The sequence below is a fragment of the Podarcis cretensis genome (genome assembly GCF_951804945.1).
Source record: "Podarcis cretensis genome assembly, chromosome: 10".
Classification (NCBI taxonomy): Eukaryota; Metazoa; Chordata; class Lepidosauria; order Squamata; family Lacertidae; genus Podarcis; species Podarcis cretensis.
Genome location: NC_137179.1, coordinates 67,853,067 through 67,877,219, shown reverse-complemented (window position 1 = coordinate 67,877,219; position 24,153 = coordinate 67,853,067). Strand labels below are relative to the sequence as shown.

Here is a 24,153-nt window from a genome sequence, read left to right as displayed (position 1 = left end):
TTCCTATTTTTTAAAAAATTAAAGCTGCTTGTAAGGAGTATATGTAATAATTCAAGAAGGTATGCTTGAATTTCACCTTTTAGTAGAGGTGAAAACAAATAGATTTCAACATGGGAGAATTATCAAGATTTCAAGGCTCATTTTGGGGTATATTTAAACAGTGGTGTATTTTTAAGCAGGTGCAGAGCAGTACATTTGAGGCAGAAGGTGCTCAGAAATGCAATCCTTCAGCTTGAATTACAGTGGCCTTGAATTCTAATAGGTCTGTTCAAAAGAGGATGTGTCCAGCTCAGATTGGACTTTCCTCTTCACTTTTGTCCCTCCTCTCCCCATTTGGCATAAATGCTGTTTCGATATAGCCAGGGATGCTGAGAACATTTTAGTATCTTTTGTTGGCACAAGTTAGCCACTCCTGCTCAAATGACTTGACTGATGGTTATCTCTATTATCAATATTGGGATATCAAGTTGTGTTCTTTTTATCTTTTTATATCTCCTAAACATCCAAGCACTGACCCGGCAGATCCACATTTGTCATTAATTAAATTTGTATACCACCCTTTATCTGAAAATCACAGGGCGGTTCAGTACAAAACGAGAGCTCAAAATACATAATAAAACAAAAACAAGTTATGAGTTTTCCTCCCAGGGGTTTTAAATTAGTTCCCAGTGTTTTGGTCCCAGTACTGCTTGGGAACTGCTAGTGTAGTGTGGGCAAGCAGGCAGCCAGCCACATGTTGCCTAAGCAACTGTGTTGTTCTTTTGTTTGGTCCTGATGCTTTGACACCCGATGGACTACTAGAATGAGGAGAAGGTGAGTTTGGAGTTCCAGTGGGTGGCTGCCTTCATAGAGCATTATTTTCCTGCAGTATGTTACTTAACACACCCTTTTCTTCATATTACGTTTAGCATGACATAATCTACCTAATAACCCAGTTTTCCTTTTTCTTTTTAACCACTGCAAAACGTTGGAAAATACGTTTTGTGGATAGGAAGCCAGTCTATTCCTGCTTCAGCTAGCAGGACTCCTGGAATATCATCCCTTGTTTCCTGGGGGGCAGGCGGTGGTGGTTTACATTTCTGCAGTCCAGATGATTTTATGCCATCCAAATGCTGTAGAGACCTTACTTTTTTCTTGAGACAACCTAGAAAGTTGTAAAGTGAGCTGTTGGAGTCAGAAGTCTTTTTGATCAGCAATAGAGTGTTTTTTGTGTTATTTGACCTTGGTTAAGATGTATACGATAAACATTATTTAGTTGCACATTAATCCTGTTTGGTCTCTTAAATTTAGACAGGAGCCGGTAAAACATACACCATGGGGACTGGATTTGATGTTAACATAATGGAAGAGGAACAGGGCATTATACCACGAGCTGTAAAACACCTGTATAAATGTATTGAAGGAAAAACGCATGCAGCTATTCAACAAGGCGTTCCACCTCCAGAATTTAAAGTGAATGCTCAGTTCTTAGAGGTAAGCTTTCATAGCAAAAATTATTTTCCCCATGTAGCAAAGATATTGGGGAATCCTAATCACAACATACTCAATTCTGATTGGCAAGGAGGTAAATTTTAAATCTGTTTCGTCAACATACAATTTAAATATTGCAGAAAACCCAGTGGAATGAATTGTGGCAATATGTTTATTATTATTTATTATGTAATCTAGGCAGGAAGAATGGCAGGGAAGTTGAGATTTGCTTATCTTACGTTAGAAATCTATGTTTGGGAACATCGTAAAATCATAGTGTTGCAAACTATTTAACACCCACACTAGGGTGGAGAGAGAGGAGATTTTGCCCTTTTCACTAGAGCTCAGATGATTTATGACGCCTGATTCAAAGCTTAGGAAACATGTTTTATTAATTGAGGTCAGTAAGAGAGGCCCCCTCTCTTGGTGTTGTTGAATAAGGCCAATGAACTATGTTTGCCACTTTTACATTTGCAATTCTAATAGGAGTTATTTTTTAAATGCCCTTCTCAGTTACGGTTTAGCAACAGCAGGGTAACCAAGTTACGGATGCTTGAATACTGACACCTGCAATTATCGCTGGACTACTGTTGGCATTTCTGCCAAAATATTAACCAAATACATTATGGAGTTGGACTAGTCTATACCTGTTGCTCTTGACCTAAGTGCACTGGATTTAAGCTTTCTGGCTAATATTTGTCCAGAGGAACAAATCGCAAACTGCACAGTATAAAGGCAACCCCTTAGTTCCCCTTAATTTGGACTTTGTTTTCCGAACTCTTTGATAGTTAAACAGTTGCTTTTTTTCCCCATGGTCCTTGTCAGGGAACTGCCATCGGAAAGGCAGGAGGTGGAGGGGCTCTCAGAAGTCAGGAGAGACTCAGCAGCGGCGGAAGGCAGCAGCAGGGGAAGAGTGGGAGATCAGGGAGAGAGAGAGACGAAGGAATGGCTCAGGGAGTCTTCTAGCGATAACAGCGGAGAAGTCTCAGGTCCTCCCATAGGTACACCCACTCCTCGCCGGAAACTGTCGCGCCGAGAATCTAGACGACGCGTTTCCGTCAAGGAGCTTTTATGCTGGAGTAGATTCCGTAAACGCCCACTGTCGGATTCTGCCAGCGACTGAGGGAGCCATGCTTAAGGGCTCCGCTAAAAACAGAGCCTTGCTAAGTTGAGCAAACTCTGAGGGACTAAGCTTTACGCACAAGCAGCTCATCATCCCATCACAGTCCTGATAGTTTGTAAGCAAAACAAAGCCATTTTTAGTGACTTTGGACTTCCAGTGCATCTTCAGCTGATAATTGTAGAATGTTTATACTTACCATTTCCAAACATAGATTCTATGTATTTTAACAAAAACGTCTGCCATAAAGTGTTTCTGTGATATATTTTAAAATACAGAAACAGAGGTGCAAATCACTTTGTCCAGAAAAACAAGCCTTGGAGGAGCTTAACTTTTTTTTTCCAGTTAAAAAAGCATTTACAGTGCTGCCATTTTTTTTTTTTTAAAGAGGCACTCTTCATAGAAATATGGGCTAAAAAGGAAGAAGATGAAGTTGTGTCCCTATCAGTAGCTAACAGGTCTGACAAGTTTAAGTGCTAGTTAGATGATATAATGAGTGATGCAATCTCTTTACTTCTAGGAACCAAGTGTAAAACAATATCCTCTTTCACCATAAAACACTAAATATATCCAAGCTTTCAGTTTTTAGATACCTTTCATTGCACTGACAGATTAAACCGGTGCCAGCTAATTATGCAGTATAAACCCTGCTGAATCGTGTTTTCAATATTGCCTTAGAACTGCTAATTGGAAGAATCCCCAAATCAAAATGATCTTCCAAGTATCTCATTCCGTTGTCTGGAAGGTCCTGGTCTGCGTGTAACATGCATGGCAAATCTGCTTGTTGAAAGTCAGAACAAGATTGCATTAAATGCCTCTCTGAGGGTTAGCAAATAAACATTGGCTAGGAACCTTGTTCCGTTATGCAGTCGGTGAGAGGTTATGAAAATTCTCCTCCTGCTTCATTTCCCATGCAAAGGCCCAGAAGAGCATTTGCATCCTTGCACTGTTCTCTGGGGAACATGCATACTGTGTATATAGAAAGATTCAAGAGTAAAAAAGATCTGAAGAACCTCACTGAAAGCATTATCTCGGCTTAGTCATGCTGGCCACTTGACCCGGAAGCTGTACGCCGGCTCCCTCGGCCAGTAAAGCAAGATGAGCACCACAACCCCAGAGTCGGTCACAACTGGACCTAACGGTCAGGGGTCCCTTTACCTTTGCCATGCCTCATTGTGACCACACGATTGTTCCGATGTTGTTTCCTCCCTTTCCCTTAAAGAGGGTTTAGCTCTCATGGTCAGATACTATCCTGCATTTAAATCAATGTGGCTTCAGATGTTCAATTTGATTATTTCTCAGGTAAGAGGTAGACAGAGCAATGTGGAAGCAAACCTCTGCCCCCTCACCCCCAGTACTACTGTGGGTCAAGTGTAATACAGTGGTACCTTAGGTTACATACGCTTCAGGTTACATACGCTTCAGGTTACAGACTCCGCTAACCCAGAAATAGTGCTTCAGGTTAAGAACTTTGCTTCAGGATGACAACAGAAATTGTGCTCCGGTGGTGCAGCGGCAGCAGGAGACCCCATTAGCTAAAGTGGTGCTTCAGGTTAAGAACAGTTTCAGGTTAAGTACGGACCTCTGGAACGAATTAAGTACTTAACCTGAGGTACCACTGTATCTTAATAGGCCCTGTATCTTTTTGGAAATTTGGCTCTACCAAACTTTCACCAGCTGTTTCAGAGTGAGTTTAGGAAAACTGGAAATCGGAGATACTTATAGAATAAAAATGGAGAGAAATGTGGAATAGTGCAACTTGCTCCCCGTTCTGCATTGAGAAGCAACTTTATGCAGATAAGCAAAACACTCAAGAAATTTGAGGGACAAATATGATGATACCCCAGACTTGGGCAGGAGATATGGCACCAACAACCACCCACCCACCCCTTACTTGCTATGGGTGGTAGTCAATGCTACTCAGAGTAGACCCACTGATGTCAATGGATGTGACTAACTTAGGTTAATTGATTTCAGTTGGTCTATTCTGTGTAAGATTTACTTAAATATAAGCCTGTGTCATTTTCTAAGTACTGCTCAACCTGCTGTAACATAGCATATACTTTTCCTGCTCACAATGTCCTGAACTATTTTCTGTAATTCCATTAGCAAGCTTTGTCATTGTTGGCCAGTCATGTTTCTGGAGAATGACTATACCCAGCAGCCATGATAGGGAAAACTGTATCTTAATTATTTTGGTCAAACCACAGTACATCTTGAATTTTGTGTTAATTATATTTCCCTTGCTGATGTTGGCCTCTTTTTTCTTTCAAATTAGCTTTACAATGAAGAAGTCCTTGATCTCTTCGACACAACGCGTGACATGGATTCAAAGAACAAAAAATCAAACATAAAAATCCACGAAGATTCAGCGGGTGGAATATACACGGTGGGGGTCACAACACGGACTGTAAATTCAGAATCTGAGGTAATATTTTTATTCTCAATGAAAATGAGATAGCTTTTGTAAAAGAACATACTACTCTGTGTGTGTGTGTGTGTGTGTGTGTGTGTGTGTGTGTGTGTATGTGTGTGTATGTATCTGTATCTATTTTTCAATATAAATACAGATATAGATATTCTTCCTTTCCACTCAGGAGCCCAAGACAGCAGGCATGATTTCGCCCTCCCTCTTCCCTATCTGTTATGTACTGAAGTTCTCACCCTGGGCCAGCAGGGGGATACTGTAGATAGTTATGCAAATAAGGGATTGAAAGTGACGTTCAGTGATTGGATAGTTTTAGAAAATTGTTACAGTTACGTTGTACTGGAGCTCTATATAAGCAGGCTGACTGAACCCTTCAGTTCAGTTCTGTCCTGGCCTGTGAATAAACAAGAGCTGTTTGAAGAATCGCTGTGTCGTCTGATATGTTCACCCACAACTTAACACTATCATTGCAGCAACCCTGAGCGATAGGTTAGGCTGAGAAACAGGGATTAGTGCAAGATCACTGGCTGAACTTAGAATCATAGAATCATAGAGTTGGAAGAGACCACAAGGGCCATCGAGTCCAACCCCCTGCCAAGCAGGAAACACCATCAGAGCACTCCTGACATATGGTTGTCAAGCCTCTGCTTAAAGACCTCCAAAGAAGGAGACTCCACCACACTCCTTGGCAGCAAATTCCACTGTCGAACAGCTCTTACTGTCAGGAAGTTCTTCCTAATGTTTAGGTGGAATCTTCTTTCTTGTAGTTTGGAACCATTGCTACGTGTCCGCTTCTCTGGAGCAGCAGAAAACAACCTTTCTCCCTCCTCTATGTGACATCCTTCAACTTGGAGCTCCCTGGTTATAGTTTCAGTCTAACTGCTACACCACATTGACCCTTGCCCAAGAACAGGCTTAGTAATACAGTACAGGTGACTCCCCACTTACACGGGGGTTACATTCTAGGCCTCCGCACGCATAAGTGAAAGAGATAAAAGCATTCATTAATTTTACAATATTTCCGTAAATAATCTTTAAACTTTTTCCAGTCTTCTTCCACCGACTCTTCTCCCAGGTCTCGGATTCTGCCAGTCATTTCCGCCAGTTGGAATGAAGTTATATGGCTTTAGTAGAAATGTTATAAGGAATTAAGTATAAATAGATTAATAGAGTATTAAAGGAAAAAATAAGGTTAGAATGTGCTAAGATAATTATAGGATAGAAAACAGAGGAAGATGGAAAGGAATTGCTAAAACAATTAGTAGAAGTGGAATACAAAAAGGGAGGTGTGAGGAGGTCGCGGAAATAGGTGAATGAAAGATAAGATACTGAAATTATTTGATGTGTTTTAAACTGTTTTTGTTTTGTTTTGTTAGTTTAATGTGTTAGTGTTATGTAGTGTTTTTGTATTGTATTGTATTGTTCTTTTTTGTAGTGTTTAAATTGTTGGAAAAGTAATAAATATTATTTAAAAAAGAAAATAAAAGAAAGAGATAAAAGGCAGGCATAATTGCTTCTATCTTTGATTTGTAAGATGGGGGTGGAGACGCTCCTTCAGGTATACTGGACCTAGGCTGTTTAGGGCTTTGAAGGTCAGCACCAACACTTTGACTTGTGCTCGGAAATGTACTGGGAGCAAATGTAGATCTTTCAAGACCAGTGTATGTGTATGTGTGTAGGTTTAATTTCAGCCATATATCCTTTTTGTGCAGATGATGCAATGTTTGAAGCTGGGGGCTTTATCTCGAACCACTGCCAGCACTCAGATGAATGTTCAGAGCTCACGTTCACATGCCATCTTCACTGTCCACTTGTGTCAAACAAGAGTTTGCCCTCCAATTGATGCGGTATGTATTATGCTATTTTTGTCTTGAAAAAACCAATAACACCTCAGTGTGTGTCTACCCAGGAGGAATATCTTGTATTAGAGTAATAGCCAAAACTGATTTTCATGGTCTACCTTCTTAAGTTATACTGCTTGGTGTGGGAATTGTTGCAGTGTGATGTTAGAATGGTGGCTTCTGCCACCATTGCCCTTTTCGTATGGAAGAAGAGTTTGGATTTGGATTTGATATCCCTCTTTATCACTACCAGAAGGAGTCTCAAAGCGGCTAACACTCTCCTTTCCCTTCCTCCCCCATAACAAACACTCTATGTGGTGAGTGAGGCTGAGAGACTTCAAAGAAGTGTGACTGGCCCACACTTGATCCAGAGCAGATTCCATTGCATAGTTAGAGTAAAAACTTGAAGGGGAGGAGTTTGGATTTGATATCCCGCTTTATCACTACCCGAAGGAGTCTCAAAGCAGCTAACACTCTCCTTTCCCTTCCTCCCCCATAACAAACACTCTATGAGGTGAGTGAGGCTGAGAGACTTCAAAGAACTGTGACTGGCCCAAGGTCACCCATCAGCTGCATGTGGAGGAGCGGAGACGCAAACCCGGTTCACCAGATTACGAGTCTACCGCTCTTAATCATCACACCACACTGGCTCTCCTGGAGATGCAATATTGTATTTTGTATGTCATATTGGCTCTTTCCATATAGCCCACAGCCTCTCAAGGATTCTGGTGGTACAAGAAAGAAACAGCAGTGTTGCAGTAATAAGATACGAGGCCTAAGTAATTCAAAGGTCCACCCACGTTGAAACAGCGTTGCCATCCTTCCATTTATAATATTTAAATAACTTACACTTAAAATCAAATTGATTAAGATGTCCACCTGTTCCTAAAGCAACAGATCTGTCTTGGTTGCTACAGGCCTCAACCATCCTGCACTGTAGGTCTCGAGTCTAAATAACTCAAATATTTGACAGTTACATCCCCAAATATTGTGGTTTTGCTGGGGAAGTTGAAAGAGGTGGTGTGCGTTTAAAGTTGTGTGTGTTTGTATAAGCTGTGGGGGATATCTCTGTAAGGAAAGTATATTTACACTTAAAACTTTCATAGCCTAAAGCTTAGTGCACTAAGAAATAATTGGACCCTTGTCCTTAATGTGTCTGGTGTCTTTATTGGAGTTCTAAAGGTTCTAAATACTATATTATAAAGTGTTATGTTAGGAATAGGCAAGTACAGAACGTTTTTGTTTTAAATTACTGCTCATGGTCACAATGTTTGTATCAGTCCTTCAGTGTTTCAGCTTCCTTTTTAAAAGCGATTTAATTTGATTTGAAAACATGCGAAGTATGCTTATTAGAAGGATTTTGCTTCGCTTCTAAAATATATTATCCATCCATGCATGTAGGCATATGTTTGAAGATGTGAACCTTGGTTTTAATTGGCTTTAAAATAGAAAATATGCATTTAAAATGAAAACGGGGTGGTCACAGGAGTGGAAAGCCCTTTGACTTGCTTTCTGCTGAGTTAACAGAAAAGAAAGAAAGCTCTTTGCCATTATGAACATATTTTTCTCAAGCACTCTTGTTTATATACTGGAAACGTTTCAGCTACGTGAAAACTGTAGTGTGCTTATGAGAACAGATGTCAGGATGGTTTATATTTTTGTCATTTATCCTCTTGAGTTCTGTACAAAAATCCTTTCACTTAAAGAAAAATAATTCATGCTAATAACAAATGTTTCCTAAAAATTTCATTGTCAGTGGAAAGATTGTAGATTCTGAAACCTATTAATTGTTATGGAGAAGTGGTTTATGAGGTTATACTTTTATTGCCTGGAGTTTGATCCTTCTCTTCTGAAACATTAATGAACAACTCAATTTCCCCCCTCTACTGGTAGCTGGAAATATTACAGGGTCTTTTTTTCCTAAGGATGGATTTTTCTTTAAGAGTTGAAGGTGGTTTGGAAGAGTCCCGCTGTCGCTTCAGATCCAATAGACATCACAGCTTTTTGAAACAATGCAAAAACTTATTTACCCAGAGGCAAGAGTGGGTCACATGTGCAAACTGTAAAAATTATTTTTAATGTAAACCTTCAGCTTAAGATATGGCTCTAGCTTAGGACTCCGGTTAATGAGGATAATAGCTTCTTTATTCTAGTTTATCATCTAGTGAATGCCGTCTGTAATTCTCTGGGAGCAGGCGAAAGCATAGAGGCAGTTGTATTCTTTTCACTGTCTCTTCTTCTGCAGAGATTTCTAAAACTTGCTTTCCTAAAGAGGATTTTAATGGGCCGACGTTTGCTGTTCTAGTTTTCCTCTCTTTTTGCCCTGCGTTGCTGGGAGCTTGGCTTAAATAGGGAGAGGCAGTTTGTTGGTCTTTAAAAACACATCACTCTCTTAGCAGCCTCACCGGTCTTCTTTCTTCACCACAGGACAACATGACAGATAACAGAATGATATCGGAGTCATCTCAGCTAAATGAGTTTGAAACCCTTACTGCTAAGTTTCATTTTGTGGATTTGGCAGGGTCCGAACGATTGAAGCGCACAGGGGCCACTGGGGAGAGAGCAAAAGAAGGCATTTCCATCAATTGCGGACTAGTAAGTACTACCATGACAGCATTTTGATCCTCCTCGTTTCCTAAAATCATTACATACCACCTTTCATTACATAAGAAATACCAAGGCAGTTCACCAGGCAGTATGAAGGAGCGTCTCCATCCCCATCGTTCTGCCCGGACACTGAGGTCCAGCGCCGAGGGCCTTCTGGCGGTTCCCTCGCTGCGAGAAGCCAAGTTACAGGGAACCAGGCAGAGGGCCTTCTCAGTAGTGGCACCTGTCCTGTGGAACGCCCTCCCATCAGATGTCAAGGAAATAAACAACTATCTGACTCTTAGAAGACATCTGAAGGCAGCCCTGTTTAGGGAAGTTTTTAATGTGCGACATTTTAATGTATTTTTAATCTTTGTTGGAAGCCACCCAGAGTGGCTGGGGAAACCCAGCTGGATGGGCTGGATACAAATAAATTATTATTATTATTATTATTATTATTATTATTATTATTATTATTATTGGAATACAACAATAAAATCCATAATGGCAAAACAGGAGTTAAAATAGCAATATCATTTACAGTAGGCAGAAATGCCAGGAACTGATATTAATGGTCAGGAAATACCCAGGTAAAATAGGTACATTTTTAATGGAAGAGCCCCGGAGTTTGTGCCAACCTGTCTTCCAAAGGGAGCAAATTCAACACAGTAGGCACCAGCGTGGAGAAATTCCTTCTCTGTACCACAGTGAGATAGATGTCTGCAAGCCATGCCATGTTTTACAGGGCCTCCCCCAGCTGTTTATGGCCTCATAAGCCAATACTAAAACCTTAGAAGAATCCCTGAGGCAGAAATATACTTAATGCACAGGACCAAGGATTGCAGCGCTTGGATCACATTCTTGCCAATTATTTCAAAGCTATGTGGGGAATGTAACTAGCCAATTGTGGCTAGTTCTTAATGTTTGTCCCACTTTTTAATGTTTGTCCCACTGTTTGCATTCTGCCACCATGCCATTACAAACGAACTACTCTTTAAATGTGGCACGGGACTCTTCATTTAGTTGTTGCAGTTTAACCCGGCCGTCATGTCCCTATAATTGAAATAGTTGATGAAACAGCAGTTGCTTCCTTACGGTATAATAGCTGTACTGCAATATAGTGGCTATAAACACTGCATTGCCATAAACGTTGACTTTGACTTGCTATTGGAGCTAACGACATTACACTGTCTGACATTGGAGCAAAAAATGTTGATATTAAATTATACTTGTTTTTTGGGGGGGTTGTTGCTTTTTTACAAAAGTAAGCCTGAAAGATATTCCAGAGCCAACTCTGTACTGGGAAAAAGGGTTCTGTACATGATTACTTTGCCTGGGATGCAAAAATGGACCATTCCATTTGCAGGAGAGAACTGTGTGAAGCTTTCCTGCCAGTTTCCCTTGCATCAGTTCTTGTGACTAAACGGGCAACTCATTTCTAAAATAGAACAGTGGCTTGCGTCTTTGACAGTGAAACCTACCGCAGTGTAAAAGGACAAAGTATAGTTCTGCTGACTGTACTGTTCACTCCCTCAGATTTTCTGACTGCACAATGCTGCTGATCCTGATTGTGTCAATACTTATGTGTGTTTTTGGGTGGTGCTGTTTTTTGGGGGCAGAATTTTATTAAAACAAATGTTGCATATTTTATAGTTGGCGTTGGGCAACGTAATAAGTGCACTGGGAGATAAGAGCAAGAGGGTCACTCACGTACCGTACAGAGATTCAAAATTAACACGACTGTTGCAAGACTCTCTTGGAGGAAACAGGTACAAGCAATTTTTTTTTATTTAAAACCATGTTTGAAAGAGATGTCACAAGAACTTTGATTAATTTGCTATTGATGGAACTAAAGTGTATTAGAATACAATAAAATAAGAACCACACTGGCTCTCTCTCTCTCTCTTTCTCTTTCATATAGCTGAGCTGAATTAATAGAATTGGTTTTTCTTCCTCAGCAGTGAAAACACGGTAGCACAATTCATCTTTTTGCTCTGGGTTGCCTGGAGAATGATGCAGCCCCATAAATAAAAGAGGAAATTACCACTTACCCCTTTTAAAATCCAGTAGCACGGACTGAAAAAAACTCACAAGGGAAAACAAACTCATGTAGAGCACAAGTAAATGATCTGTTTAATAGGAATACTTACTTAGATCCCTTTTAGAGAGACAGTAATGCAGTTAAGCTTCATTTGGATGAAAGCTTAAGGGAGTGGTTTTCCAGTAAAGGCTTCAAAAACAAGGCCATTTAGAAGTCAAGAGTTTCCTTGAATTTGTTGTGCTGTAGAACTCATAACACTTGCAACTTAATGAGAGAATGTGCAGTTGAGAATCCTCAACTCGGCCAGTTTATTAAAGAGTTAGTAAGCTTTGCCACGGGACTTGGGTGGCGCTGTGGGTTAAATCACAGAGCCTAGGACTTGCCGATCAGAAGGTCAGCTGTTCGAATCCCCGCGACGGGGTGAGCTCCCATTGCTCGGTTTCTGCTCCTGCCCACCTAGCAGTTCGGAAGCACATTAAAATGCAAGTAGATAAATAGGTACTACTCCTGCGGGAAGGTAAACGGCATTTCCGTGAGCTGCTCTGGTTCACCAGAAGAGGCTTAGTCATGCTGGCCACATGACCCGGAAGCTGTACGCCGGTTCCCTCGGCCAATAAAGCGAGATGAGCGCTGCAACCCCAGAGTCTGTCACGACTGGACCTTTGCCACAGCGATAGCACTGGGATTCTCCTGTGGGAATACCTACTGTATACTTTTTTCCTTAATTTTGATCCCATCCTCCTATTACATCCTCCTGCAACATCCAGATTCTTTACCATCTTGGTTGCCCTCCTCTGCACATGTTCCAGCTTGTCAATGGTCTTCTTCAATTGTGGTGCCCAGAACTGGACATAGTAATCCAGGTGTGGTCTGACCAAGGCAGAAGAGAGCAGGGCTCTTCACTTCCCTTAATAGAGACACTAGACTTCTGTTGATGCAGCCATGCCCCTACACAGCCATGCCCCTTCTGATACTGTACAATAATCTTACACTTGTGCAGTAATAACAATTAGGGGTATACATTGCAACATTCAGTGCTGATCTGTGTGTTGCTTTTCAGCTAGATCTGCTGTTTTCTGTGCACATACATGGGCAAATGATTTGTAGTATCTTCTTTCAGATAGTGTGTTCCATTAGGTTCCATTGGATGTAACAGAACTTGCAAACCATTATCTTGAAACTGAAGCTCCCTTGTGCTTTCACTGTTCTTAATTGCTTCGTTTTGGAGCATATAGTGGCTTAAAAGCTCCCCTTTCATGCTCATTGGGTCACTTTCGGATTTGCAGACAAGAGGTCCTGCTGCAGAAATATTAACAGGTCCCCACTATTGCTACACACCACAGATTGTGCAAGCAGCCTCCTGCCTGTTCAATCTTTGGCTCCAACCCAATGGCTCCAGTGAAGTGAAACTATGCACATGCTTCTGATTTCATATTTTTCCACTGTAGCCACTGAAAGAACAAGCGGCTTTTGAAAGATGGTTGTTCAGTTCAGCAGTCCAAGTGCCTTTGGCGGACATGAAAATAAGTACACTGCTGTGCTAAACCTTATTCATGCATCTAAATCTGCTGAATATTGACCACATTCTATTGGTATACACTGCAAAGAAGCCTAATCTAAAATAACCCTCAGACGTACTACTGTATTCAGAATACAAATAAGCATTGACGTTCTAGTAGCCTATTTGATTATTATTTTTTAAAATATAAATGCAGAGTGAAATTATTTAAAGTAAAGGCAAGAAAGCAGCCTCTGTTTCAGAGATTGTAACTTGCAATTAGACAAATTCATGGTGTTGTGTAATAATATAGATGGGTAACAATTTTCACATAATTATGCACTTTCATTTGGATGCTTTGTAATCTGCTACTAAAATCAGAGAGCATTTTAATAGTCAGCACTTCGGATTATGTACAAAACGACATAATATTATGCTTGTGTTTTGTTCTCAGCCCAGTTAAGGTTCTAAGAGTTAACCTACTGCTGCCCGTATGGTGTTTTGCTAAGTACCGTATTTTTTTCTCTATAAGATTCACTTTTTCCCTCCTAAAAAGTAAGGGGAAATGTGTGTGTGTGTCGTATGGAGTGAATGCAGGCTGTGCAGCTATCCCAGAAGCCAGAACAGCAAGAGGGATTGCTGCTTTCACTGCATAGCGATCCCTCTTGCTGTTCTGGCTTCTGAGATTCAGAATATTTTTTTTCTTGTTTTCCTCCTCCAAAAACTAGGTGCGTCTTGTGGTCTGGTGCGTCTTATAGAGCGAAAAATACGGTATATTCACTTCATTGCTTGGAGATCTTGCAGATATGCCTGTGTTTAAAATATTTTGATAGGATCAAATAAGTGCGCAGGCCTTCAGAGTAGTGTTACAAGATACAGCTGTACTTCCAGCAGCTTCTATAAAGAAACAAAAATAGGTCCGGTTTGGTCTTCTGCCCAAGATGAAATTCATCAGCTGATACACTCGTGATTTTCATTTTGTTTTGTGCAGCTGTGTTCACCATTGTGCCTTGTTAAAATGCTGCAAGCTGTAACTTTCATTTATTTATTCATTTAGAAAGAACTCCCCCCCCCCCGTATTATTAGTAAGGTGCACATAATTTCTGGATACATTTCACATACCTTTGGTTGGGAACAATAAAAACAGTTTTGCTTGGTTTTAAAGCTCTGATGAAGCATGTTAGTGCATTCATCGTCTTTTGTTTATATGTAGCAACAGCACACAGTGCTACCCTTGCTTTTTTGCTTCCGTTGATAAAACATGGACTGTTTTTAACCTGCAGCCAAACCGTCATGATCGCCTGCGTAAGCCCCTCAGATAGAGATTTCATGGAAACCTTGAATACTTTGAAGTATGCCAACCGGGCACGAAATATCAAGAACAAGGTGATGGTTAATCAGGACAGGGCTAGCCAGCAGATTAATGCTCTGCGGAGCGAGATCACGCGGCTCCAGATGGAACTCATGGAGTATAAAACGGTAATACTCATTATAATGTTTTCCTCAGTAGTCCTTGGCTGCTACATTAAACCATTTTGCATGTCCAGGTTTGCTCCTCCTCTTCACCTCCCTCCATGGTAAAGAGAGGCATGTGTTCCTCGTATAATTGATTTTTTTAAATTAAAAAAACCCCCATATGCTTCAGAGTGGGACAAATGGGTACTTGGTTGCCATTAGCAAAGTTTAGTTTACATTCTGGAAACTCCAATGTTTCCTGTAAGCCAGATAAGCTAATTCATATCAGTTTCTGCTAGCTCCAGACACCTAAGTAGCCATTTCCTGACAGACAGAGCTTGTGACTCTTTCCAACTACGGGTCCACACTGTCCTTTCTGCTGTTGGCAAAAACCTGATTAAAAATATTAGGTTTGCAGGGATATGCTTCGCAAGTCAGCGAAATAAGAACAACACAGGGGAGAGAGTGAATCCTGCTGTTGCTATTATTATGCAAATATTTTGTCTCCGAAAATCATAAATCAGGCATAGCCAAACTTGGCCCTCCAGATGTTTTGGGACTACAATTCCCATCATCCCTGACAACTGGTCCTGTTAGCTAGGGATGATGGGAGTTGTAGTCCCAAAACATCTGGAGGGTCAAGTTTGGCCGTGCCTGTCATAAATGATCTGGCACTCCCACCACATATGTAATATACAGTGGTACCTCAGGTTACAAACACTTCGGGTTACAGATTCCGCTAACCCGGAAGTAGTACCTCGGGTAAAGAACTTTACCTCAGGATGAGAACAGAAATCGGGCAGGAGCCGAGTGGTGGCAGCGGGAGGCTCCATTAGCTAAAGTGGTACCTCAGGTTAAGAACAGTTTCAGGTTAAGAATGGACCTCCGGAACGAATTAAGTTCGTAACCAGAGGTACCACTGTATGTGCATTTGTGGCACATTTGAAACCAGTGAACTTCTGGGTAGATTTTATGTAACCTGGCCAGAATTACATGCAACAGTTTATACTAAACCCTGCTTGCTGATAAACTTATTGGAGACCTTCTCACAGCGCCCCAAATCTTGACTCATTTCTGCTCAGAAATGCTAAAATCCAGGACTTGTATCTGATGTTGTACTTTAATAAGTGTAAGGATTCACTTTTGTGCAGCAGAGCTCACTCTCTCCTTCCCCCACTTCCTTCTAAATCTGTTCCCCAACCTCTGTAGCAGAATTGGGGATGGAGGGCACAAACACAAATCCTTCCACTAATGGGTTTCTTTTTCACCCTGCTCTAGCCATCAAGTCATTTTACTGAGATCCATTAACAATGTGTAATTTGTAGTTGTCTTTATCATCTGTTAGGGCAAAAGGATTATTGATGAGGAAGGTATGGAAAGCGTTAATGACATGTTTCATGAAAATGCCATGCTGCAAACAGAAAACAACAACCTCCGAGTCAGGATAAAGGCAATGCAAGAGACTATTGATGCACTGAGAGCCCGAATCACACAGCTTGTGAGTGATCAGGCCAACCAGGTCCTGGCCAGAGCAGGTACTGTGTACTCTTCTCACTGAAAAATGTTGTATGTATCGTACTCTATCTACAAAGGTTCTTGGGCATTGTTCACCTCCTTGTTTCACAAGTATAGGAGCTTCCTCAAGTTAGTAATGCACAGAGGCAGAGGGAGTGCAGACTTCAGGTTTGTGAGATCTACTAGGTTGGTGTGTGTGTGTGTGTGTGTGTTTTACTGGAACCCAAAGGTTTGTCAAGGGACGCGGGTGGCGCTGTGGGTTAAACCACAGAGCCTAGGACTTGCCGATCAGAAGGTCAGCGGTTCGAATCCGCGCAACGGGGTGAGCTCCCATTGCTCTGTCCCGGCTCCTTCCCACCTAGCAGTTCGAAAGCACGTCAAAGTACAAGTAGATAAATAGGTACTGCTGCGGCAAGAAGGTAAACGGCATTTCCATGCACTGCTCTGGTTCCCCAGAAGTGGCTTGGTCATGCTGGCCACATGACCCGGAAGCTGTACGCCGGCTCCCTCGGCCAATAAAGCGAGATGAGCGCCACAACCCCAGAGTCGGTCACGACTGGACCTAATGGACCTTATGTCAGGGGTCCCTTTACCTTTACCTAAAGGTTTGTCAACTAAAACTAGGTGCAAAAGAATGCAGCTACAATTAAAGAACAGGGCATGCCTGAGCACAATTTGAACTATGAAATTTATTTTCACTACCATAATTGAACTAAGAACAAAACATACGTATGCCGGTATTTCATTATATATTACACACACACACACACACACACACACACACACACTATAATTGATTTTATAGCTGCAAACTGCTTAGAAGCTGTTTTGGCATATAAATGGCATAAACAAGTAAACAAAAAAAACCTCACCCAAAAGTCTTCATTTCAGCAGCCTAATTTAAATGTAAAATGTTGCTTTGTTTATTGCTATTGTTAATCAAGAGAGAATTGGAAACCCTTTCCAATCTCCTGCAAATTGCCCAGAGATTCCCAGTGGATCCCTATCTACATTCTGCCCATTCCCAAAAATAGATAATTTGAGTAAACCTGAACTGTTTCCCCCCTGTACATTCTGCGAACTAAGCCTTTCTTGTACACATTCAATAATAATGTTAATCATAATTTATTATTTCTACCCTGCCCATCTGGCTGGGTTTCCCCAGCCACTCTGGGCAGCTTCCAACAGAAGGTTAAAAATACATTAAAACATCGGTCATTAAAAACTTCCTTAAACAGGGCTGCCTTCAGATGTCTTCTAAACGTCAGATAGTTGTTTATTTCTTTGACATCTGATGGGAGGGCGTTCCACAGAGTGGGCACCACTACCAAGAAGGCCCTCTGCCTGGTTCCCTCTAACTTACCACTGATTTGTCTACATAAATCCATATTTCCTGTGAACCCCTTGGCACAGGGCTGGCCCAATACATTTTGGGAGTGAAGATCTACATCAGGCACAAGGGGAGAGTGCAGCAACGGAAACAGCAGGCAATGCATTCCTTGGAAGCTGGTTCTGCTGCCCCTGTGGATTGTGCCACCTGAGGCGTCATCTCACCTTGCCTCATGGGTGGGCCAGCCCTCCCTTGCCAAACTGCCTGTGGAGATTTAATTTCCCCTTCTGAATATTAAATGCTGGTCCCCATGCAATCCTGATAACAACATTTTGTGTAAGTCTGCCATTCTAATAAACACTAATATTGCTTGTTGTCTTTTTAAAGGAGAAGGTAATGAAGAAATCAGCCACATGATTCATAACTACATCAAGGAAATTGAGGACCTCAGGTATTGTTCATTTGACATCTTTTGTGATTTTGTCTTGCTTGTGTTTTCCCCCTAGAATGTAGAATCTATGTGTAGCTCTACCAGTCTTTGTGGTTAAAATATAGTGTCTATATGTGTAACGTGGTAGGACTCTTGTTAGTGGTTCAGCACACACCATGGCTCTAAAAAGCATTGTTCTTCATGCCAAGGTTATTTCTAATGACCCTGAACAGCAGTTGTTCAATAATTAAATAGCTGACTTTCTAGAAAGTATAATTAGAACAGAACATTATCAGTTCCTGTATTTGAGCTGCATTAAAGTGCATTCACGTAGCTCTGTGAGCATTTTCCATCGGATCTTTAGTTAATCTGTGTTTGGTATCAGAGTGGGACACACCAAAGGACCCCACCTTTTTTTTTTTTTTTTGCCTTATTCTTACTGCTAGTGAGTGTGTGACCTTGCTTGGAAATGTTAGACCATGATTTAGCGGTCTGTGAATGTAGCTGCTCATGTGCTCATACGTCCCCTTTCCTCATTTAGTATGGCCTTAAGGAGAAGGATAGAAGCTTTTGATTCCATTTTTAGCTAACCACAGTTAGCGCTGAGTTCAAACTTAGACAAACTGTGGTTAGTTGACTATTGGTTTACTGAACTGAGAAAATTTCAAATCAAGATTTATGACATTGGCTTGTTTCAGTAGCCTTCAGCTAAGACGGAGAACCATATTTGAGCATTATATCTGAAGCAGATCACATGCACCTATAAATGTATTCCCTTATTGCCCGCTCTATGAATCTAATGAAAGCTGTTGGTAGAGACTCTTAATCTCAGGGTTGTAGGTTAGAGCCCCACATTGGGCAAAAGATTTCTGCATTGCAAGGGATTGGATTAGATGATGCTTGTGGTCCCCTCCAGCTCTACAAGTCTATGATTCCATGAAATTAGCTTATTAGTCTTTAAGTTGTGTTGCTGCTGCTGCAATACATTAGCAAGAAAGTACATTGGTACAAGGTGCTTAAACATCACTTGTGAAAACATCTGGCATTAATATAATATTGCTTACATATGGCACCCCAGGAACCCATTTTAGTATAGTGGTACCTCAGGTTACATATGCTTCAGGTTACATACACTTCAGGTTACAGACTCCGCTAACCCAGAAATAGTACCTCGGGTTAAGAACTTTGCTTCAGGATGAGAACAGAAATTGTGCTTTGGTGGCATGGCTGCAGTGGGAGGCCCCATTAGCTAAAGTGGTGCTTCAGGTTAAGAACAGTTTCAGATTAAGAACGGACCTCCAGAACAAATTAAGTACTTAACCCGAGGTACCACTGTATTTTTTTTTTTAATGTTTGTATGAAGCAGTTGGCTAGAACCTTGAATATTCTTTTAGAAACATATTTAACAAAAATGTATACTGACATTTTCCGTTTCCGCTTTCATTTCTACAATTTTCTGTGCCCAGGGCAAAACTACTGGAAAGTGAAGCAGTGAATGAAAATCTTCGGCGCAACTTGTCGAGAGCCTCAGCGAGGTCAACGTACTTTGGTGGCCCCTCTGCGTTTTCTGCTTCGATGCTTCCCTCTGATAAAGAGACAATTGAGATTATTGACTTAGCGAAAAAAGACTTGGAAAAACTGAAGAAAAAAGAAAAGAAGAAGAAAAAGAGGTACCATTTAAAACTACGTTTGCAAAGAATGCTGTGTGTTTTAACCAGGGAACAGTTAATTGTGAGATGAAGAAAAGTCTTCCTTTGGGCACTTGACTGCAATAACTGCCACATAAATCCTGCACACAGCCAAGTCTTCAGCTCTACGGTCTGCAGCTATGGCCTGGTTTGCATGTAATGTTGAACCTTGGTTAACACTACATACGCAAGCTAAAATGAGTCTGAGCATAGCGTTGGGCTTGTTTGCTCCCATCTCCCCTTCTTCTCCTATACAGCTGGGAGAATGGCTTTTCTAGCGTTTAGTTTCACTTCAAAGAATTCTGGCGTGTTATATACAAACCCACGATGGTTTGAAGCAAACCCTGGTTAACGTCTAAACAAGATAACATCAGACCATGTGTTGTGAAACTAGCTTGTTAAACTAAGCAGAGTTCATTTTAAACTACAACCTTTTGTCCATACATTACAGTAAGCTAGGATTCTTTGAAATGAAACTAAGTGCAACGAAGTTTTTCTGCCAGCTGAGAAGGGAATGTGCAAACCTGAAGCTTTTGTCAGGCTCATTCTATTTTGTGCATGTAGTGCCAAATCATGGTTTAGTGTTGCATGTGAACTAGCTCAGTGGATTATGTACATATTCTTACTTGGAAGAGAATACTGAGCTATGAATGGTTTTTTTGGAAGCTCTAGTTAAAAATAAAAGTTCTACTAGGTATAGTGGAGTTGCTTAATTTGAAAGACACATATAGCAGCCATTGAGATTTACATTGGTTATTGTTAAAATGGCTTGTTTTTCTTTCTTCATACCCAGCCTATGTATGCCTGACTTGCAACATCACTGCATTTCCATACTCCGTTTGATTTCCCCCTTAACTTCTAATCCTCCAAAATCTTCCATCAACCACCAGATTATTTTAGGCTGTGCTAATAAGTAAAACAAGGAACCAGTAACTATAAACAGTTTCCCTACAGGTAGACAGTTGTCCTTCATTTCCTATTTAATGACACTTACATTGTGTTTTATCTATGTGCAACAAGCTTACAGTGAAACAAATACATCAGTCAGAGCAAACACATTCATTTTCTGTTTGATTATGAGTGTATACTGCTTGCTAACTGGCTGTTTTTTTTGTTGGCTAAATATAAAATACAACAGCCGGTTGCTGTGGAAGTAGCAGCCTAAGATGAAGACCTTATAGAGAGGCCTAGAAGGTATCCTAAACTGGGTCATTAGTCTCTATCTGTGTGTTGGCCATTTTCTTCTGTAGCCTGGAAACAGATCTGAACTCCAGAACTTCATTTGAATGACTTAGTTTTACGTGACTGAAGATGAGCCATTTAAACCTGCTTTTCGTCTAATTCATAATCATTATCAACTTTTGATTGAAAATCCCCAGTGTCTTTAATTTCCCCCTCCCCCTTATAATGGTAACTGAGGAAAGAAAAGATAAACTTTGTTAGTTTTGAGTTAAAACTAATTCTCAGGTCAAGTTCACAAGACTTGACAGCTCTGCATAAGTGCATAAGGATAACTGAACTAGGAAGTTGTGTCAGAAAAGCACAATTTACTTGTAGCCCAGTTTTGTATTTTAGTATTGTGACTGTGTCTCTGAGATACAGAGCAAAATCGTTGTGCCTGTCACCTTATCGCTGAACTTTGATGTATGGCTGCAGTTTCAGGCTTCCCCTTGGAGAAACATAGATGTCCTTGGAAGCTTATCAGTTATTTTTTAGTAGTAAGATTTGCATGATCTGAAAATGCCTCTTGTTCACCACAAACACTATGTTCCTAAAACATGTTGTGGTGCTGGGTTCTGAAGTACTCATGGGAGACTTCAACTACCCTGATATCTGTTGGAACTCTGCCAAGAATGTAAGGTCCAACAAATTTCTCAGTTGCCTTGCTCACAATTTCATTTCCCAGAAGGTGGAAGAAGCAATAAGGGGGGTTATCTGTCTTGGACCTGGTCCTCACCAACAGGGAGGAACTGATGGGCAAAGTGAAAGTACAGAGAACCTTGGGTGCAAGTGATCATGTTTCATTATACATCTTTCATTATACAGAAGCAAGGGGAAATGGAGTGTAGTCGGACGTGCAATCTGGATTTTAACAAAGCTGCTTTCAAAAAATCCAGTGGTCAGAGAAAAAGAGGTAGACAGACAAACCACAAAAGCACTGTGGTGAAGGCTGGGGTGGCGTGCAAGGAAATGTTTGCAATGCAGAGGAAAACCAGTTTACTTTCCTAATGGTTTGGAGTGGAGAACATCTAGCCTTCAGCCAATCTTGGACTGCCAGAGAGCCTCGTTTGGCCCATGAGGCCATTTCCCTCAAACCATAGCCACCTGTCAGTCAGCAGGGAACAGGCGCTCACAGCCAAAGCAGTAAGTGGGGGTGAAAACCTGCTCAGTTTGGCTGTGTCCCAATTGTGGTCTACAGAAGTGGTCTACAGGGTTCTTTGTCCATCAGCTGATGGGCAGGAAGTGGGGAGAAGGAAGTGCTTTGCTAGTCATACACTTGGCACTTTTTAGAAGTGATGAGCGTAGAACAGGCAATGCCGCTTGTGCTGCAGTTCCCAACACCCAGCTGCCAGTCATAATGATGTCATGTGATTGATAGGTGAGATTGAAAAGGTCGCCTACGCTTGCTGTCGTCTGGACGTGCATTTCTGCAGTATTTGTACTCTTCTTTTTCCTAAGGTTGTTTGTCGTAGTTTCTCAAAATCACGGTAAAAGTTGTCTAGAGAGCAATGGAAATAATAATAAAAAAATAATAATTTATTATTTATACCCTGCCCATCTGGCTGGGTTTCCCCAGCCACTCTGGGTGGCTTCCAACAAAATATTAAAATACAGTAGTCCTTCAGATATTAAAAACTTCCCTAAACAGGGCTGCCTTCAGATGTCTCCTGAAAGTCTGGTAGTTGTTTTTTCCTTTGACATCTGGTGGGAGGGTGTTCCACAGGGCGGTTGCCACCACTGAGAAGGCCCTCTGCCTGGTTCCCTATAACTTCGCTTCTTGCAGTGAGGGAACAGCCAGAAGGCCCTCGGAGCTGGACCTCAGGCAGAACGATGGGAGTGGAGAGGCTCCTTCAGGTATACTGGACTGAGGCCATTTGGGGCTTTAAAGGTCAGCACCAACACTTTGAATTGTGCTCGGAAAGAGTTTTAGCAACCTGCTTTTAAAAATATTTAGCCAGAAATAAGAGGTTTTTTACACTGCAAGTTAAAATGATACTGTAAATGTTTAGAGCTTAATGAGTTTTGGAAGATTCTTCCAAAATACCTATATCTTTCTCAGCTAAGGTATTAAAAAATTCTGCATTGTTATCATTTGCTACTGCATATTCCATTAAAAGGGACGCAGGTGGCGCTGTGGGTAAAAGCCTCAGCGCCTAGGGCTTGCCGATCGAAAGGTCGGCGGTTCGAATCCCTGCGGCGGGGTGCGCTCCCGCTGCTCGGTCCCAGCGCCTGCCAACCTAGCAGTTCGAAAGCACCTCCGGGTGCAAGTAGATAAATAGGGACCGCTTACCAGCGGGAAGGTAAACGGCGTTTCCGTGTGCGGCTCTGGCTCGCCAGAGCAGCGATGTCACGCTGGCCACGTGACCCGGAAGTGTCTCCGGACAGCGCTGGCCCCTGGCCTCTTAAGTGAGATGGGCGCACAACCCCAGAGTCTGTCAAGACTGGCCCGTACGGGCAGGGGTACCTTTACCTTTACCTTTACCTATTCCATTATATTCTCCATTTCAAGTTGGTCTATAATTTCAGTACCATATTAAGATTTCAGCTGTCTCAAACTTAATCATGCACATAGATCTCCACTGCTGGATGCCAACATCTAATGCAGAAGAATTTCACCTTTTCATTTCTTCTGAGATGTGTTTTTTGTTTTTCTAACAAGCACTAATGGTCATATAATGAATTCTAAAAAAATTATCTCAGCATTACAGCGATGTAAAGAGTTGGGGGTTTTCAGAATACACGGTGGAGTAAGTTTTTAAAGTGTGTGTGTTTCAAAATCTTAGGGCTCAATTTTTTTCAGCTGGGTAGTCGTCCGTTCTCATAATACGGCTTAAGCACAGCACTTCCTGAAACTGAAAACACGTGTAATGTGTCCATTAACTAAGTTTTCCTGCAGAAGGAAATGTCCAGTTTGCAAACCGTTATAACCCCCCACCAAATATGATAAAATTGTCCTTTTTAAAAAAACAACAACCCAAACGAAAACACCAAACAAAATAGCTATATGTATGTCATTTAGTCTGCTGTTCCTCCAAAGAACTTTGAAAAAACTCGCAGCTAAAGGACATAGTTTCACTACTAAAGCTGATTGTGTGCCTTCAGGAGGCAATTGTGATAGGAGCAAACAAGCCAGCTTGTTTGGCAGTAAATGATGGCAGTAAATGGCTTCCTCCTATTGAAAATGCATGGATAGATGCATCACCCCTAGGAAGCCTTCCTGTGCAGCTTATGTTCATTTCAGTGGGACCTGCACAGGAAACCTTCCCTGTATGCAGGATCTGTTCTGTTTTCTATGAATTTTCCAGCTGTCGTTCCCTCTATATCCAATATCCAAGCTGTTAAGTTCTGCCTCCACCCACAGACAAGAGAAAGTTAGCAGCAGGCTTGGGAAAACCCGATTGTTTTCAGGAGTACAAAATAGGTTTAGGCCACAGAATGCTGAATGAATGTTTCCGGAGGGAACTGAAAACAGTGGGGGACAGACAAGGTGCATGGAATGTAGCGTATGGAGTCCTGAACAGGGAGGCCTC

At 41.4% G+C, this 24,153-nt stretch overlaps 1 protein-coding gene across 9 annotated transcripts in view; it reads left to right on the top strand.

Annotated features, from left to right (window-relative positions):
* The window catches only part of KIF21A (kinesin family member 21A), a 105,054-nt gene that overhangs the window by 30,452 nt on the left and 50,449 nt on the right, over positions 1–24,153 (top strand). For all 9 annotated transcript variants that reach the window (XM_079994036.1, XM_079994040.1, XM_079994038.1 and 6 more), the window contains exons 3-11: positions 1,291–1,473; positions 4,869–5,018; positions 6,731–6,865; positions 9,287–9,454; positions 11,099–11,214; positions 14,268–14,463; positions 15,785–15,974; positions 17,672–17,735; positions 19,181–19,384. In XM_079994036.1, coding sequence (XP_079850162.1) covers positions 1,291–1,473; positions 4,869–5,018; positions 6,731–6,865; positions 9,287–9,454; positions 11,099–11,214; positions 14,268–14,463; positions 15,785–15,974; positions 17,672–17,735; positions 19,181–19,384 — 1,406 coding nt within the window. The remainder of the gene's footprint in view (positions 1–1,290; positions 1,474–4,868; positions 5,019–6,730; positions 6,866–9,286; positions 9,455–11,098; positions 11,215–14,267; positions 14,464–15,784; positions 15,975–17,671; positions 17,736–19,180; positions 19,385–24,153) is intronic.